Genomic DNA, 16,682 nt, shown 5'->3' on the forward strand with positions numbered 1-16,682 from the left:
TGATCAGGGTGTGTGGGCTGTATTGATAATTGATCAGGGTGTATTGGCTGTATTGATCGTTGCAGGCGAGGGTCTGCAGTGTTACTCGTGTCCTTCGGGGACGAGCGGCAGTTGCAGCAGCGTCCAGCAGTGCTCAGCCAATGAGGACAACTGCCTGGACCTCACGATGACAGGCACAGGTGAGACACAGACACACACACACACACACACACACACACACAGGAGCCTGTGTCCTGATGTGTTATGATGATAGTGGTAATATATTGAGAGTAAAGATGGTGATGATGATGATGATGGTGATGATGGCGATGATGATGATGATGATGGTGATGACCTCTCTGTGTGCTGCAGGTGTGAAGGTCACCAGGTGTATTGTTCGTGCCGACTGTGACTTTGACAAGCTCAAGCAGCAGTACACCGGCAACTTCAAGATGAGCTGCTGCAGCTCCAACCTCTGTAACTCCGCCCACGCCACGCCCGCTCGCCCTCTGATTGGCCTGCTGGGCGGGCTGGCCGCCCTCTGCTGGGCCCTGCTCTGAACACACACACACGCACACACGCGCACACACACACACAGAAACACACACACACACACGCTCACGCACACACACACACACACACACACACGCACACACACACACACACACACACACACACACACATCCTGATAATCTGTCAATTCAGATGAAGGATGAAGTGGTAATCCCGCCCTGCACTGCTTCATCAGTATTAAGGCACTGCTCACTCTGTAATCTGGCTGAAGTGAATCTGAGCTGCCATGACTGTTTTGTAACATGCACACGCACGTGCACACGCACGTGCACACGCCTTCTCTACTTGGTTGAAGGAGTGTTTTGTAAGAACCATATTTAGCACTTAATCTGCAGACCGTCTTCTTCTTGTTTTCTTAAGATGAATAAAGTTTCTGCAGACGTTTGATTCTCATGTTTCTGTTTCTCTGCTGATTTGAATTTGATTTGTGTGTTTTTGTTTTTGTTGGATAATAAAGTGTGACGCTGCTTGATTCACAGGTTTCACTGTTTATTTCACTTTTCATAAAACCAGTGGAGCACAAATGAAACACAGCGTGTGTGTGTGTGTGTGTGTGTGTGTGTGTGTGTGTGTGTGTGTGTGTCCAGAAGCACCAGAGCTCAGGTCGGTAAGACATGAAGAAAAATCAAAAATATAAACCACAAATAGCAAATTGAAACTGGATTTAAAAAAATAAAATAAACAGTAGGCTAGATAAAAAAAAAAAAAAAGTGTGATTCTGGGCTCAAACCAGCAGGATTTCCTTCTGACTGGATCCCACAGGAGGAACACCAGTTCTCACTTTTTTTTTTTCTTTTTGCATAAATTTGTGAGTTTATAATGTCAGAATTTTCAGTTTTTTCCTCGTAAATTCAGCAGGCGTGACAGCACTGCTGGATCTGCTTTCTCCCAGCACACAGAGACACCTGAACGTCTCAGAGCTGGTCTCAGGTCTGGTGGAGCTGAGGGTTAGCTCACCTGGATCAGCCTCAGGTCAGCGTGCTGGCAGAGGGACGGGTCGCAGGTTCGAGCCCCGACTGCTGCTGTGTTTTCCTCCTCGTCCAGAGAGACGAGAGAAGAGGCTGCATGAGGAGGAGAAGCACCGAGGTCGCTGGTTTGATTCCCAACAGGTCAGACAGTGAGGCTTTCTGTTCAACACACGGCCCCAGTTTGGATGAAAGGCTTCTGCAGCAGGGGACAGACCAAGACCCAATCAATCAATCAACCATCTGAATACCAACAAGTTTGGCTCTTCAGTCTCAAAGTGTCTCTTTCCTGCCAAAACTGCAGCAGCAGATGGAACTTCTGTCTCCATCTGGCAAAACTTCTTCCAACATTTTTAAACTACTTCCTTTCGTCTTTCTACTAAACTCAACACAACTTCCTTTGTTAGCCTTAACAAGCTCAAACAGTTACCTGCAGCTAATCCACTACTTCTTTCTTTCTACTACTTTATGAAACTTCTTCCAACCTTTTCAACATTTTTAATGTGATGCGGCTTCCCTCTGTTCAGTAAAACCTCAGATAGGCGGCGTTTTCCGCTTCATAACCCCCTGCTGACGGACCTCCAGAAGGCCGGGGGAGGACACGGCCCCCCCCCGACCCCGCCACTGCGGGGAGCGCCGGTTACCAGGAGCGGAGAGGGGAATCGAACCAGCCGCTGGATCAGCCACTGCTGATGTTGGTAGGAACGTTACCATCGCGCCACCAGCCCACAGGCACACTCACAGCTCTTCTCCGGGCGCTTTTAAGTCTTCACTCCAGACGCGGACGCTCAAAATTCACTGAGCGGCAAAGCCGGGCTCGAACCTGCCGCCTCAAAAGGCTCCTGCGGTCGACCGACACGTCACGCCACCCAGGACAAGCGACGTCTGTGTTGCTGTAGGAGCTTTTCAAGCGTTCCTTTGGATGTCGCTCTTCAAAAGTCAAAGAGGCCCTCAGACTCGAACCCACGACCTGCGGAGCTTCAGCCAGAGGACCGACACTCTGAGCCACCGAGTCCTGCAGGTGTTTGCTTTGTCTCTTGGACTTTTCAGTCTTTACTCTGGATGAGGTCTTCCAAAAGAAGCAGCTTTCCAAAGGCTTGAACCCACAACCTCAAGACCTCCATGCAGAGGACAAACACCTGGAGCCACCGAGTCCTGCAGGTGTTTGTTTTGTCTCTGAGACTTTTCAGTTTTTATTTGGGGTGTTTGATCTCAAAAGTCAGAGCTTTCCTAAGGCTTGAACCCACAACCTCAAGACCTCCATCCAGAGGACAAACACCTGGAGCCACAAACTCTTACAGCCTTGTGGTTTGTCTCTTAGGCTTTTTAGTCTTTATTGTGGGTTGATGGTTTTCAAAAGTTACATATTTGGTTGGTCTTGAACCCTCAACCTCATGAGCTTTTCTCAGAAGTGAATCACCCTCAGCTTCAGAGTTTTAAAGTTTTTATTAGAGATGCTGCTTTTCAAAGGAGCCTTCCATCAGACTCGAACCCACGACCTGCAGGCGTTCAGGCAGAGGAGCGACACTCTGAGCCACAGAGGCCTGCAGGCTCACATGTTGGTTCTGGGATGTTGGATCTTAAATTTCAGTTTGCTCAGGCTTGAACCCACAACCCCATGACACAACCTCAATGACTAAATTTGTTGCCTTTTAATCTCAGAATGTTTTTTTTCTCAAATTTGTGAGTTTTTCCCATTAAATTTATGATTTTAATCTCAGAAGTAGAGTTTTCTCTAGTAAATTTGTGTATTTTTTTCTCCCTACTGTAACACTTATTATTGAAGTGACTGTAATCTGAGTGAAGTGACTGTAATCTGATTACAAAAACCCAAAGGTAGTTGAAATGTTACTGCATTATTATAATGACAGACCCACCTGACTGTTCTGTGGAAGACAAAGACACTTCTCTGCATTTTGCTCACAAGAATGAACAATAAATAAATAAACAACAATAAAGTTGAACTGAACAGAAACACATCATGTCTTTACTCAACTGCATTTGTTCTGTTCATTTAAAAAATCCACACACTGTACTCAGCGCTAAGGGTTTAGTTGTATTTGTCCTGTACGGCATCTGAACAATTTAATACTCAACAAAAAAACAAAACAAAACTCCACGGCCTTTTCCTGATGTGAGCTAACGAGCTAAAGCTAAAGCTGACCTCTGATTGGTTAAGACAGAAATCCCTCTGCTCCTCCTCCTGTGATTGGTCACTTTTCTGTTTGTTGATGTGATTTGCTGTGGGAATACGTCACCTCTCAGTGGTGTGGACATGCCGTATGGATTATAAGAATTTATTTGTGTTTGTTTGTTGACACCCCCCCCCCCCCCCCCAAAAAACAAACAAACAAACAAAAAAAAACAATACAAAACAAAACAAAACAAAACAAAACAAAAAAAAACACGACAGAGAACAACAACAGGTCTTTATTATTGCCAGAAAATTAGTAAAACATCATGAAATAAGATAAAAAAGTAAAATGTATAAATGAAAAAATAAGTAAATTGTTGACAATTATTACAGCTACTTTTAAAATTACATTGCAAGAAAATTACCATAAAATTACTACAAAGAACTGTTAAATAAAATGAAAATTAAATGCAAGAAATTTATTTAAAAAATAAATTACTCCATCCAAACAAAAAAAGTCACTGGATTGTTAGAAAAACGTCCCAGACAATTAACAAAAAAAAATAAACATAAATTAATAAAGAGTTGCAGTAACTTTCCCAGAAAATTACCAGAAAATAAAAAAAAAAACAAGAAAAACAAATGGAGCTATGCTAATTAGTCAGACATGATCAGGAAATTTAAAATAAGAATAATAAAAACAAGAAAACTTTACAGTTATTACAAATATATGTTATTATGAAAAAATAAAATTATTACAAATAACAATTCGGGTTAGAAAATGAGAAAAAAAAAATTCAGAAAAAGAAGGAGAAGAAATGAGCAGAAAACGTCAGAAACCAGTAAACAGTGACAGGAACCAGAAACATCCTCCGACCAATCAGAGGCTGAGTTCTCACAGGAACACACACACACACACACACAGATCTCTTTAATTAATTTAATCATTGTTTAAACTCATTTACAGGCTCAGTTTAATCTTTATTTAAACATTACTGCGAACACACACAGTTAGCATGACGACGTCTGACTGGGGAACTGGGATTATGAGCTCGCTGATTTATGGATTATGGATTATTAATCATGTGTTTTGTCCACAGGGGGCGCTACAGAGCCGCTCCGCTCCCACCAGCAGAGCAGGGTTAGTGTGTGTGTGTGTGTGTGTGTGTGTGTGTGTGTGTGTGTGTGTGTTTCTTCAGTGCATGCACCACCAGATGACGGCCACAGAGGCCAGCAGACCAATCAGAGAGCTGGCTGCTGAGGAGGGGGCGGAGTTACAGAGGTCAGAGTTGCAGCACTTGAAGGTGAAACTGGAGACCTGAAAAACACGATCAATAAACTTATCAGTTTATCAATATAGCAGGAATCCATTTTAATCTGTACCTGCGGGGTGGTTAATATGATCAATAACCACGTATCAATAACATGCTGTGACAGTACAACAATATGACTAATCAATAATCAGTATTGGTATTGACATCATGAGAAAACATGCAGGGTGTGATCTGCGTGCTTCATTTCTAGATGCAAAATGAAAAAACATGAATATTGTTTTTCAAATAACCTGAATAATGACATGTTGTTGTTGTTTTGTTTCCAAACAAGGACAACACACGTTTCAAACAGAGTAGAACTGCGTTTAGTAGAACAGAACAGAACAGATGTGGCCAGCAGGGGGCAGAGCAGAGCAGTACCTGGGGGAACATCTGGGCCAGCCGGCTGTACTCACAGTCCGAATACTTCAGACACTGACGGAACGTCTGGCCTCCTGCAACACAACACATCAACATGTCAACATGTCAGCACTTTAACACGTCAACACATCAACACGTCAGCACTTTAACACATCAACACATCAACATGTCAACACTTTAACACGTCAGCACATCAACACGTCAACACATAAGCACTTTAACACGTCAACACATCAACACGTCAACATGTCAGCACTTTAACACGTCAACACATCAACATGTCAGCACTTTAACACGTCAACACATCAACACGTCAGCACTTTAACACGTCAACACATCAACACGTCAACACATCAACACATCAACACATCAACATGTCAACACTTTAACACGTCAGCACATCAACACGTCAACACGTCAGCACTTTAACACGTCAACACATCAACACGTCAACATGTCAGCACTTTAACACGTCAACACATCAACACGTCAACATGTCAGCACTTTAACACGTTAACACATCAACACGTCAACATGTCAGCACTTTAACACATCAACACGTCAACACATCAACACATCAACACGTCAACACATCAACACATCAACACGTCAGCACTTTAACACGTCAACACATCAACACGTCAACACATAAGCACTTTAACACGTCAACACATAAACACACATCAGCACTGTAACACGTCAACACAACACACATCAGCACATTAACACGTCAACACATCAACACACATCAGCACTTTAACACGTCAGAACTTTAACACATCAACACGTCAGAACTTTAACACGTCAACACATCAACACTTTAACACTTTAACACTTTAACACATCAACACGTCAGCACATCAACATGTCAACACATCAACACATCAGCACGTCAGCACTTGAACACGTCAACACATCAATACGTCAGCACTTTAACACGTCAGAACTTTAACATGTCAACACATCAACACGTCAGCACTTTAACACGTCAGCACTTTAACACGTCAGCACATTAACACGTCAGCACATCAACACGTCAACACTTTAACACATCAACACGTCAGCACTTTAACACGTCAACACATCAACACGTCAGCACTTTAACACGTCAACACATCAACACGTCAGCACGTCAGCACTTGAACACGTCAACACATCAATATATCAGCACATTAACACGTCAACACATCAATACGTCAGCACTTTAACACGTCAACACTTTAACACGTCAACACATCAACACGTCAACACATCAACACGTCAGCACTTGAACACGTCAACACATCAATACGTCAGCACTTTAATACGTCAACACATCAATAAGTCAGCACTTTAACACGTCAACACTTTAACACGTCAACACATCAACACGTCAGCACTTTAACACGTCAACACATCAATACGTCAGCACTTTAACACGTCAACACATCAATACGTCAGCACTTTAACACGTCAACACTTTAACACGTCAACACATCAACACGTCAACACATCAACACGTCAGCACGTCAGCACTTGAACACGTCAACACATCAATACGTCAGCACTTTAACACATCAACACATCAATACGTCAGCACTTTAACACGTCAGCACATCAACACGTCAGCATTAACACATCAACTCTTTAACACGTCAACACATTAACACTTTAACACGTCAACACTATAACACGTCAACATTAACACGTCAACTCTTTAACACGTCAACACTTTAACACTTTAACACGTCAACACTATAACACGTCAACACTTTAACACTTTAACACGTCAACACTATAACACATCAACATTAACACGTCAACTCTTTAACACGTCAACACTTTAACACTTTAACACGTCAACACTATAACACGTCAACACTATAACACGTCAACACTATAAAACGTCAACACTTTAACACGTCAACACGTCAACATTTCGACACTTTAACACGTCAACACTTTAACACTTTAACACGTCAACATTTCGACACTTTAACACGTCAACACTTTAACACTTTTACACGTCAACACGTCAACATTTCGACACTTTAACACTTTAACATGTCAACACTAACATTTTAACACGTCAACCTTTTAAAATGTCAACACTTTAACACGTCAGCACTTTAACACTTTAACACGTCAACACTTTAACACGTCAACACTTTAACACGTCAAGACTTTAACACGTCAACACTTTAACATGTCAACACTAACACTTTAACACGTCAAGACTTTAACACGTCAACACTTTAACACGTCAACACTTTAACATGTCAACACTAACACTTTAACACGTCAGCACTTTAACACTTTAACACGTCAACACTTTAACATGTCAACACTTTAACACTTTAACACGTCAGCACTTTAACACTTTAACACGTCAACACTTTAACACGTCAACACTTTAACACGTCACTAAACACTAAAACTTTAAAAATTCAAAACTTTAACACTTAAAAACTTTGTGGTTAGTAAAGCTCTTCCTACACCTGAAGCACTTTTAAAGGCACAGTACACCCAGTTTAGAATGAAGACAGACAGACAGACAGGTACCTCTCTCGGTGAGAGTGAGACAGGCGTCGTCGTAGCTACACTCTCGTTGTTTGGAGCAGCTGGCCGTGTAATCCTTACAGCTGAAACAGCGAATACACGAGCCTGCACACAGCACATGGTACTGTTAGTAATACTACTGCTGATACAACTACTGATACTACCGCTGATAGTACTGATGATACTACTGCTGATACTGCTACCAATACTACTACTAATACTACTAATAATGCAATATTACTGCTACTACTACTACTAATAACAATAATAAAGGTAATAATAATATTAACAGTAATGATATTAGTGTTACTGCAGTTTATACATCAACATTTTTAACACAGACACACACACACATACCCACACACACAAACACACACAAACACACACAAACACACACAAACACACTGCGACATACCCAGTCCGATCAGAGTGGAGCAAAGCACAAAGATCCCCAGGGAGCGCTTCATTTTCACGTCAGCACAGCTCAGTCAGTCACACATCTGGAGCCATGGCACACACACACACACACACACACACACACACACACAGTCAGTCAGTCAGTCAGTGGAAAATCATCTGGGCAGAAAACTAAAGAGGTTTGAGGTTCCGCTGAAACAGGAACTCACCCAGAGCAGCAGCAGCAGCAGCAGTATCGTGTGTACTACCTGTAGTACTTGTAGTATTACAGTAGTACTTGTAGTACTGGTAGTACTGGTGGTAGTAGTTGCAGTATTTCCAGTGGTGGTGACGGTCAGCAGCCGTGATGAGACTCAGACTGACAGAGAGACTGACAGCAGCCGAGAGCAGAGCCCAGGGAGGAGCAACGTGTGTGTGTGTGTGTGTGTGTGTGTGTGTGTGTGTGTGTGTGTGTGTGCGTGCGTGCGTGCGTGTGTGTGTGTGTGTGTGTGTGTGTGTGTGCTCATTTCACCTCCTCTGCTTGTATCTTCTACACATTTTGGGGAGAACCTCTGTGTCTTTGGATAAAGTCTGACCACAAAGGATTATTTATGATTTTAATAAGACATTATTTATAATCTTGATTAAAAAAAATTATGATATTTGAATAAAATATTATTTATAATATTTCAATAAAATATTTATCTACATTTTCAGCCGCTTATCCAGCTCGTGGTGGCAGCAGGCCGAGGAGGTCCGCCCATCCCTGCCCACCTCCACCAGCTCCTCCTGGGGATCCCACGGTGTTCCCAGGCCAGCCGGGAGACACGGTCCCCCCCACAGGGGCGCCACCAGCAATTTTGGGCCCCATGAAAAAAAAAAAAAAAAAAAAAAAAAAAAAAAAATATATATATATATATATATATATATATATATGTATATATTTACTCGATGATGGTTTAATAATTTTATATTCGTTTTTACCTATTTTTTGGGGCCCCTGTCAGGCAAGGGCCCTTGGAATTGTCCTAACTTTTCCCCCATATACGGCGCCCCTGCCCCCCCAACGTGTCCTGGGTCTGCCGGCGGTCTCCACCCAGGTGGTCACCTCCCATGATCCCTCAGGTATCCGAGCGAGGGCGACGAGCTGGTCCACTGTTCCACGGTCAGGATGGAACCTGCACTTTGCTCTTTAATCTGAGGTTCGATGATCAGCCGGCATTTCCTTTCCAGCAAGCTAGAGTAAGCTTTCCCTGGGAGGCAGTGATACCCCGATAATTGGAGCATATGCTCTGGTCCCCCCCTTTTTTTTTTAAAAAAAAAAAAATGGAGACCACCACCCTCGTCTGACACTCCCTGGGCACTGTCCTTTACGTCCATGTGACACTGACAGCCATGACGGTCTGACAACAGCCAGAGCCTTCAGCACTTCAGGATCTCTGATCTCGTCCCTCCCAGCACCTTGGCACTGTGCAGTTTCCAAACCACCTCAGTAACCTCTGCCAGGGACACCTGCCTCCTCTACAGAGGGCATGTCTTTAGGCTTTAGGAGCTCCTCAAAGTGTTCCTCCCACTGCCCGACCACATCCTCAGTTGAGGTCAGGACCTCCTCATCCCTGCTGAGAACTGCCTGGACGAGGCCCGCCCTCGTCCTTCTCCTTCTCCAAGTCCTTCTCCATGGCCTCCCAGAACACCTCCCATACCCGAGTTTTTGCTTCCACAACTGCTGTTGCTGCAGCCCTTTTGGCCTGCTGGTACTTCTCAGCCAATTCCCCTGTGCTAGTCAAGCCCAGAGGGCCTCATTCTTCAGCCTGATGGCCTCCTTCATCGCTAGTGTCCACCACTAGCTTCTTGCGTTACTGCCATGACAGGCACCAATGACTGACCACAGCTCAAAGTGCTGCTTCAGAAATGGAGGCTTTGAACAGGGTCCATTCAGACAGATGTCCCTAACCTCCTTTAGGATCAGAGAGAAGCTCCTCCGGAGGTGTGAAGTGAAGACGTTCTGGACAGAGTTCTCAGCCAGATGTTTGCAGTCCACCCTCATTACCCTCTTGGGTTTACCAGGTCTGTCCGGCAGCCTCCCCTGCCGTCTGATCCAACTCACCACCAGGTGCTGATCAGCTGACAGCAGAGTGTCCGGACCAAACGTCCGTAAGTCTGATGAAACAACTACAAAGCTGATCATTGACAGGTGCCCTGAGGAGCTCTGGTAGCAGGTACACTCAGGAGCCTCCTTATGCTTGAACATGGTGTTCGTTAAGGCCGCTCCATGACTCTCACAGAAGTTTAGCAACAAAGCACTGAGCGTTGGCAACCTCTCTCAGCCAGTTTCCACACTGTAGGTTCAGCCCATCAGGGCCTCCGCCCCGACACCCATGTGGCGTCGCACCCGGCCCCTGCGACTTGCACAGGTGGAGAGCCCACAGGAGGGCGGCCCCACACAACTCCTTCAGGCTGAGTCCGTCCACCAGGTGCTCACCTCTGGAGCCCGACCCCCATCAGGTCGGGCTCCAGGAGGGGGCGCGGTCCCCCTGTTCTGGGCAAGACGTCTCAGTCAGTCTTTGGACTGTTGGGGATGTTCTGCTCTTTGGCTCCTGGCCTGAGCGCTCAGCCTGAGCTGCCTCAGCCCTGCACCACACGGCCAACACTCCAGGAGGAGAATATTATTCATAACTGAAATCTGAAATTGTTCAGGCTTCTGAGGTTATTAAATTAAAAATCCTATTTTATTAAATATGATCTATAATACTTTTATAATATTATTAATAATTTCTATAACCTTTGAAATCTGAACAGTTTCTCTTGTTTTCTTTCAAAACCTGAGAAAAATCAGCAAGAAAGGAACTGAAAATAAGCAGGAAATTAGTTAAAACAATGAACAGAAAATTAGGGGGAAAAAGTAAAAAATGACTTCTTATTATTCATGATAACATGAACATAACATAATAACAATGATAATGATTATACTAATAACCACAAAAATATGAAAAGAACTGTAAAAAGAAAAATCCACAAAATTACTAAAAAATGTAATAAATAAATAAATAAATTACAAAATTACAAAATCAAATAAATGAAATCTAATCAAATCAAATTAATCCTGTCACAGTCATATAGCAGCTTAACAGACAGACAGGCAGGTTGTCAGACAGACAGACAGGCAGTGTTGTCAGACAGACAGGCAGGTTGTCAGACAGACAGACAGGCAGTGTTGTCAGAGCTGAAGCGTGGCTTTGTTCTGCTTGGTTCTGTGTCTCTTTGTTCTCCGTGTTCCCTGCTCCTTGTTCTTCACACTGAGGCGTTTTGTTTCTTCTTCTTCTCTTCACACTGACGCTTTTCTTCTCCGCCGCCTCGCCGCATCACATCATGTCATCGTGTCATCGTCTCATCATCGCTTCATCGCCGCGGCCAATCTGGAGCCTCGCTGCAGAGCCACGGCCAGCCCCAGACCCCAGGTTGAACCTCGCTGGCCTCGGTGTTCAAGCTGGGGTCCAGGGACGCCCAGGGGCCTCACAAGGGCCTCACAGGGGTCAAGGAGGCCTAATTTGATTTAAAATATGTTGTAACTCATTAAAGTCATCAAGAGCAGAGGAGCCAGCCCAGCTAACCCTAACCCTATATATATGTGTGTGTGTGTGTGTGTGTGTGTGTGTGTTAATGTGGTTAAATGTGTTTGTTTGGGTGGGGTGAAGTCCAGCTTGAAGCTCAGTAACATCAACAGTCTGAGTCTGTCCTCGTGTCCTTGTGTCCTCATGTCCTCGTGTCCTCGTGTCCTCATGTCCTCGTGTCCTCGTGTCCTCGTGTCCTCATGTCCTCGTGTCCTCGTGTCCTCATGTCCTCGTGTCCTCGTGTCCTCGTGTCCTCGTGTCCTCGTGTCCTCGTATCCTCGTGTCCTCGTGTCCTCGTGTCCTCGTGTCCGTCCGGCGCCTGAGAGGAACCTCCTCAGGGTTCAGGAGCCGCACAGTCGACCTCGTCACTTCAAATCAGGCACAATGTTAAACCAGCGGAGGGACTCGGGTGTGTTGGGACTACTTTCTGAGGCGCAGTGCGGCCGTCTGCTCCACGTAACACACCCGTCTGTCTGTCCGGTGTCTTCTCTGTGTCTGTCTCTCTGCTTGGGCCTCATTTGTTTTCCTCTTTCTTGCACAGTAAAATAGAAAATATAACCAGAACAAGACAGATCTGAAATAAACTGGAGACTAACAAGGAAACCTCACACACCTGGGGAGGGAACCGACCAATCAGAGCTCAGGAGTCTGACTCAGGACAGGTGTGGGAACCTGGGCGAACGACACTGACGCAGAGAAAGAGAGAGAGACCAGGGCTGTATTCCAAATCGCATACTTATACTTTTCACTTTTAGTATGTACTGCAGCTGCCCTTACAAAGTATGCAGTGTAGTATGCAGTATGCATGCGTGTGCATACTATTGGGACACACTCCATGCGTCCTCCCTGAGCTCCGCCCCTCTCGCTCACTTCCTCCTCCGTCTGTAGCTCCACATCTGAATGTTGTTGTTTCATACTGCGCTGTCCTCTGTCTGATCTCTGATCTGCTGTCTTCCTGTACCTGCTGCTGTACCTGAGACAGGTGAGGGCTGTGTGTGTGTGTGTGTGTGTGTGTGTGTGAGTGTGTGTTGTCTTCTGTATGTGGGCGTGGCCTGTACACGCAGCTCAGTCAGTGCGATGTAACGTCCGCTGTGCAAAGGATTGTGGGTCAGCATGGCCAGAGCAGCATGCTGATATGCAGACTGTGAAATCTGAGTGGATGTAGTAGAACATCCTGGTACTCTTGGCATACTGCATCTGACACACTGTGTACTGGGACATACTCATTCTTTTTCTTGCATACTAAACAGTATGGTAGTATGGTAGTATGGGTATTGGGACGCAGGGCAGGAAACAACAGGCAGAAACAGTCTGAAGACAAAAAGTCCATTAACCGAAGCAGGAAAAAAAAAAACAGCCAGTAACCAAATGAGCTGGAAACATTGAAGGAACATGAACTTTTCTCACGTTTCATTTGGATGAAACGGAGGAACGAGAACATAAAAAACAGCAGAAACAAAGTGGAAGCCAGACTCGGTGTGATTTCTGTTTACAGTCATGAGTTTTTGGTTGTCAGGCTGATTTTACCGCCTGGTTTCTGCTCTCTGAATGTCCTGGCAGTGATGAAATGAACTTGTGTGTCTGAGGAGCTCTGCAGGGTCATGTGACCGCGTCCAAATCACAAACATCACGTCCAAGAGCACCCAAGGCCACGAACACACAACCATGACAGTGTGTGTGTGTGTGTGTGTGTGTGTGTGTGTGTGTGTGTGTGTGTGTGAGTGTGTGTGTGCACAACAGGGGAATTGAAATCTATCAATGAAAACTAGAAACTTTTGGTTCTAAGTTTCTTTGTCAGAATAAATTTGCTGCAGTTAAAAACAAAAGTGATGATGTCATCAAAAACAGTAAACAACAACAACAGTTGGTGTTTTCCTCTGAGCTGCTCAAACAGCTCAGTGTCTCTTCTACTCCATTCTCTTTCTAACCAGTTGCATCAATACTGATAGTCAGTCAATCAATCAATACTGGTATGAACACTAACATGCCAGACAGAGCGCTCACTGCCCCCCTGTGGCCACAGGCTGTAACTACAGCACTTTAATGTCAACACACACACACACACACACACACACACACACACACACACACACACACACAGATATATCTATAAACTCACCCTGATAATGAACAGAATGAACAGCCACACCTGGTGGTTGATATCAGGAACTACAAGTCATTGTTGTTGTGGATGTCAGCACTGCAGGTCCTGTCCCAGCAGCTGGATTATAATCCCGGGATTTCTCTTAGTTTTCTGGCTTCTCTTAACCAGACATCCTCCCTCCTGATGTTCAGTCCCATGAAGCTTCACCTCGCTAACTGAACCCAGGCTTTTCCAATCTAGATCTGTGAGCTCACAGAAAAAGGGCGGAGTTTGCTGCAGGCGACCAATCACAGACAAGGAAAAATCCACCTGAACCGCAGACTTTACGACGGAGGAGCAGACAATAATCTGAAATAAATATGAGGAATATAAATCCATCATCCAGGCAAAAAGCAACACCGCTGCAGCCGCAAGGAATGCTGGGAAAAAATCACCGACTGTGTCAATGTGTAAATTAGTGGGATTATAATCTGACTTCCCCACCATGACGGCACGAGTAGATGTGACTGCAGTAACATTTGTGTGTTCAGTAAATGAATGTGTCTCCCACTCAGCCGTACACTCCTGCAGAGGAACTGGCCCTCTCTCACAGTGAGGGGCGACCCTCGCTGGGCCGCTGCCCTCAGTTTGAGCTTCAGCAGAATCGTCACTTTGATTCAACTGGTTTAGATATTTCATTTTATAAAGCATCTGACGCCTCGTGATTATTCTGCTGGTTAAAATATTATTTCACTGTAAAACATTTGGCACCAACTCTCATGTGGACTTTTCAGGGCAGCCAGCCTAAATACTAAATATGAGCAAACTAATGGAAACCTAAAGGAGCCCAGAGGCTGGCCTGTGTTTTATCAGGCTTTTATTTAACCCTCTGAATTAAATTCCCCTCATTTATTTTCAAAAATATTTTTAAAAATCACTACCAACCAAAAACTGATCTTGTAGACTGATGATTTTTAAAAATCACTACATCAGTCTACCAGATCAATTTTTGGTTGGACAGTGTAGAGTCATGAGTAAAAAAAAAACAAAACAAAACAAAACAAAAAAAAAAATAGAAGAATTCCTTCTTCTCTTCAAACTTGAAAAATGTGAGGAAAACAAACAGAATTAAAATAAGAAGTCTAAGTAAAATGTATTAATTTTATAAAAGCAGAAGAAGAAAGGGAAAAAAACATCCTCGGCCTAACTGTGTGTGTGTGTGTGTGTGTGTGTGTGTGTGTGTGTGTGTGTTTGTGTGTGTGTGCTGTTACCTTGATCAGAGCAGAGAGGAGAGAGAGGATGACCCTGAGGAGAGAAGAGAAGGTGACATACCTGAGAACACACACGTACACACCCACACACACACACCCACACACACACACACACACACACACACACACACACACACACACACACACACACACACACACACACACACACAGCGTGTGTGTGGACTCTGGCCTGCAGTGTGTGACGCCTCCGGCTGTAAACCAATGAGCAGCTGATAGCTCAGAGGTCAGAGGTCAGAGGTCAGAGGTTGGCTTCACCTGCAGCTGCTCCAGTGTGTCCCGTCATGATGTCATGAATATCATTATCATATCATTATCATGTCATTATGATGTAGCATGATTTCTGTGATTATCACAATAATCATGAATCTTGTGTTCAGCTCCAAGAGGAGAAGCAGCGACTTTTCATTTGATCCGGATTCAAACTGGAAACAAAAACTGACATGAATCACATCCTGATGTCAAGACAAACAAAGCAAACAAACAAATAAATACATAAACTTGTATGTAAATAAATACATTAAACACATGAGCAAATAAGCTTAAGCCTATCTGACCTGCAGTGCTGTACACACACCTGTACACACAGGTGTACAGGTGTGTGTACAGTGTGTACAGTGTGTACAGGTGTGTGTACAGTGTGTACAGTGTGTACAGGTGTGTATACAGTGTGTACAGGTGTGTGTACAGTGTGTACAGGTGTGTGACCTGCGTCTTGGCGTCTCTGCTCTGGGACAGAACGGCGCTCAGACGTTTGTGATGGAAATCAATAAAAACATTTCATGGTTTAATTTTCCTTTGCTCTCCTCTTTTTCTATGTTTCATTTCCTTTTTTTCCTTTTCTCTTCTCGTCTTTCACTTCATGTCATTTTAGCTCAGAAACTGCAGCAGTTCTCTGTGTGACAAAGTGTTTGTGTGTGTGTGTGTGTGTGGGGGGGTTATGTATGTGTGTGTGTGTGTGTGTGTGTGGGGGGGGGGGGGGTTATGTATGTGTGTGTGTGTGTGTGTGTGTGTACGTGTGTGTGATGTTCATTTAGTTCATTTAGATAAGAGCTGATAAAGAGTTGTGGGGGTCAGAGGTTAAACCACAGGCTCACGTCTCCTTCACTTTCACAATAAAAGTACAAACACCATGAACATAATTTCAATGAAAACCAGATCCACAGCACACACACGCACGCACGCACACGCGCGCACACACACACACACACACACACACACACACACACGCGCGCGCACACACACACACACACACACACTGCAGGGTGAGCCTTGACCTGATTAGTCATTGCAGCTGCAGCTGAGGTGAAGCCCACCTGCTGTCCAGGTGTGTTAACAGGCACAGACGTGGATCAGAGTCATGAACCAGGTTGTCAGAGCTGTGAGATTAAATTCACAACTCATGAATGTGTGTATTCAA

The 16,682-nt window shown here is 44.4% G+C and overlaps 2 protein-coding genes across 4 annotated transcripts in view; one reads left to right on the forward strand and one right to left on the reverse strand.

Moving 5' to 3' along the window:
• The window catches only part of LOC115370106 (CD59 glycoprotein-like), a 3,831-nt gene extending 2,807 nt beyond the window's left edge, over positions 1-1,024 (forward strand). Inside the window, exons 3-5 of one of the 3 annotated variants that reach the window (XM_030066974.1) lie at positions 66-179; positions 352-573; positions 658-1,024. In XM_030066974.1, the coding sequence (XP_029922834.1) occupies positions 66-179; positions 352-539 (302 nt within the window). In that variant the 3' untranslated portion in view covers positions 540-573; positions 658-1,024. Of the gene's footprint in view, positions 1-65; positions 180-351 lie in introns of all 3 variants that reach the window. The other 2 variants (XM_030066965.1, XM_030066957.1) reach the window with 2 other exon arrangements.
• Positions 1,025-4,606: 3,582 nt separating this feature from the next.
• LOC115373816 (CD59 glycoprotein-like) lies at positions 4,607-8,643 on the reverse strand. The gene is made up of 5 exons (XM_030072397.1): positions 8,510-8,643; positions 8,299-8,383; positions 7,887-7,988; positions 5,346-5,419; positions 4,607-4,969 (listed from the first exon to the last, which is right to left on the reverse strand). Exons 2-5 carry the CDS (start codon positions 8,348-8,350, stop codon positions 4,847-4,849), a joined length of 351 nt encoding a protein of 116 aa, XP_029928257.1. The 5' UTR covers positions 8,351-8,383; positions 8,510-8,643; the 3' UTR covers positions 4,607-4,846.
• Positions 8,644-16,682: the final 8,039 nt, after the last annotated feature.

The sequence above is a fragment of the Myripristis murdjan genome, chromosome 2, assembly GCF_902150065.1.
Source record: "Myripristis murdjan chromosome 2, fMyrMur1.1, whole genome shotgun sequence".
Taxonomy (NCBI): domain Eukaryota; kingdom Metazoa; phylum Chordata; class Actinopteri; order Holocentriformes; family Holocentridae; genus Myripristis; species Myripristis murdjan.

Coding starts and splice junctions, on each gene's coding strand:
- LOC115373816 (XM_030072397.1), bottom strand. CDS start 8,350: ATGAAGCGCTCCCTGGGGATCTTTGTGCTTTGCTCCACTCTGATCGGA. Junction 7,989..8,298: donor CTCCACTCTGATCGGACTGG/GTATGTCGCAGT, acceptor TGCTGTGTGCAG/GCTCGTGTATTCGCTGTTTC. Junction 5,420..7,886: donor TCTCACTCTCACCGAGAGAG/GTACCTGTCTGT, acceptor GTTGTGTTGCAG/GAGGCCAGACGTTCCGTCAG.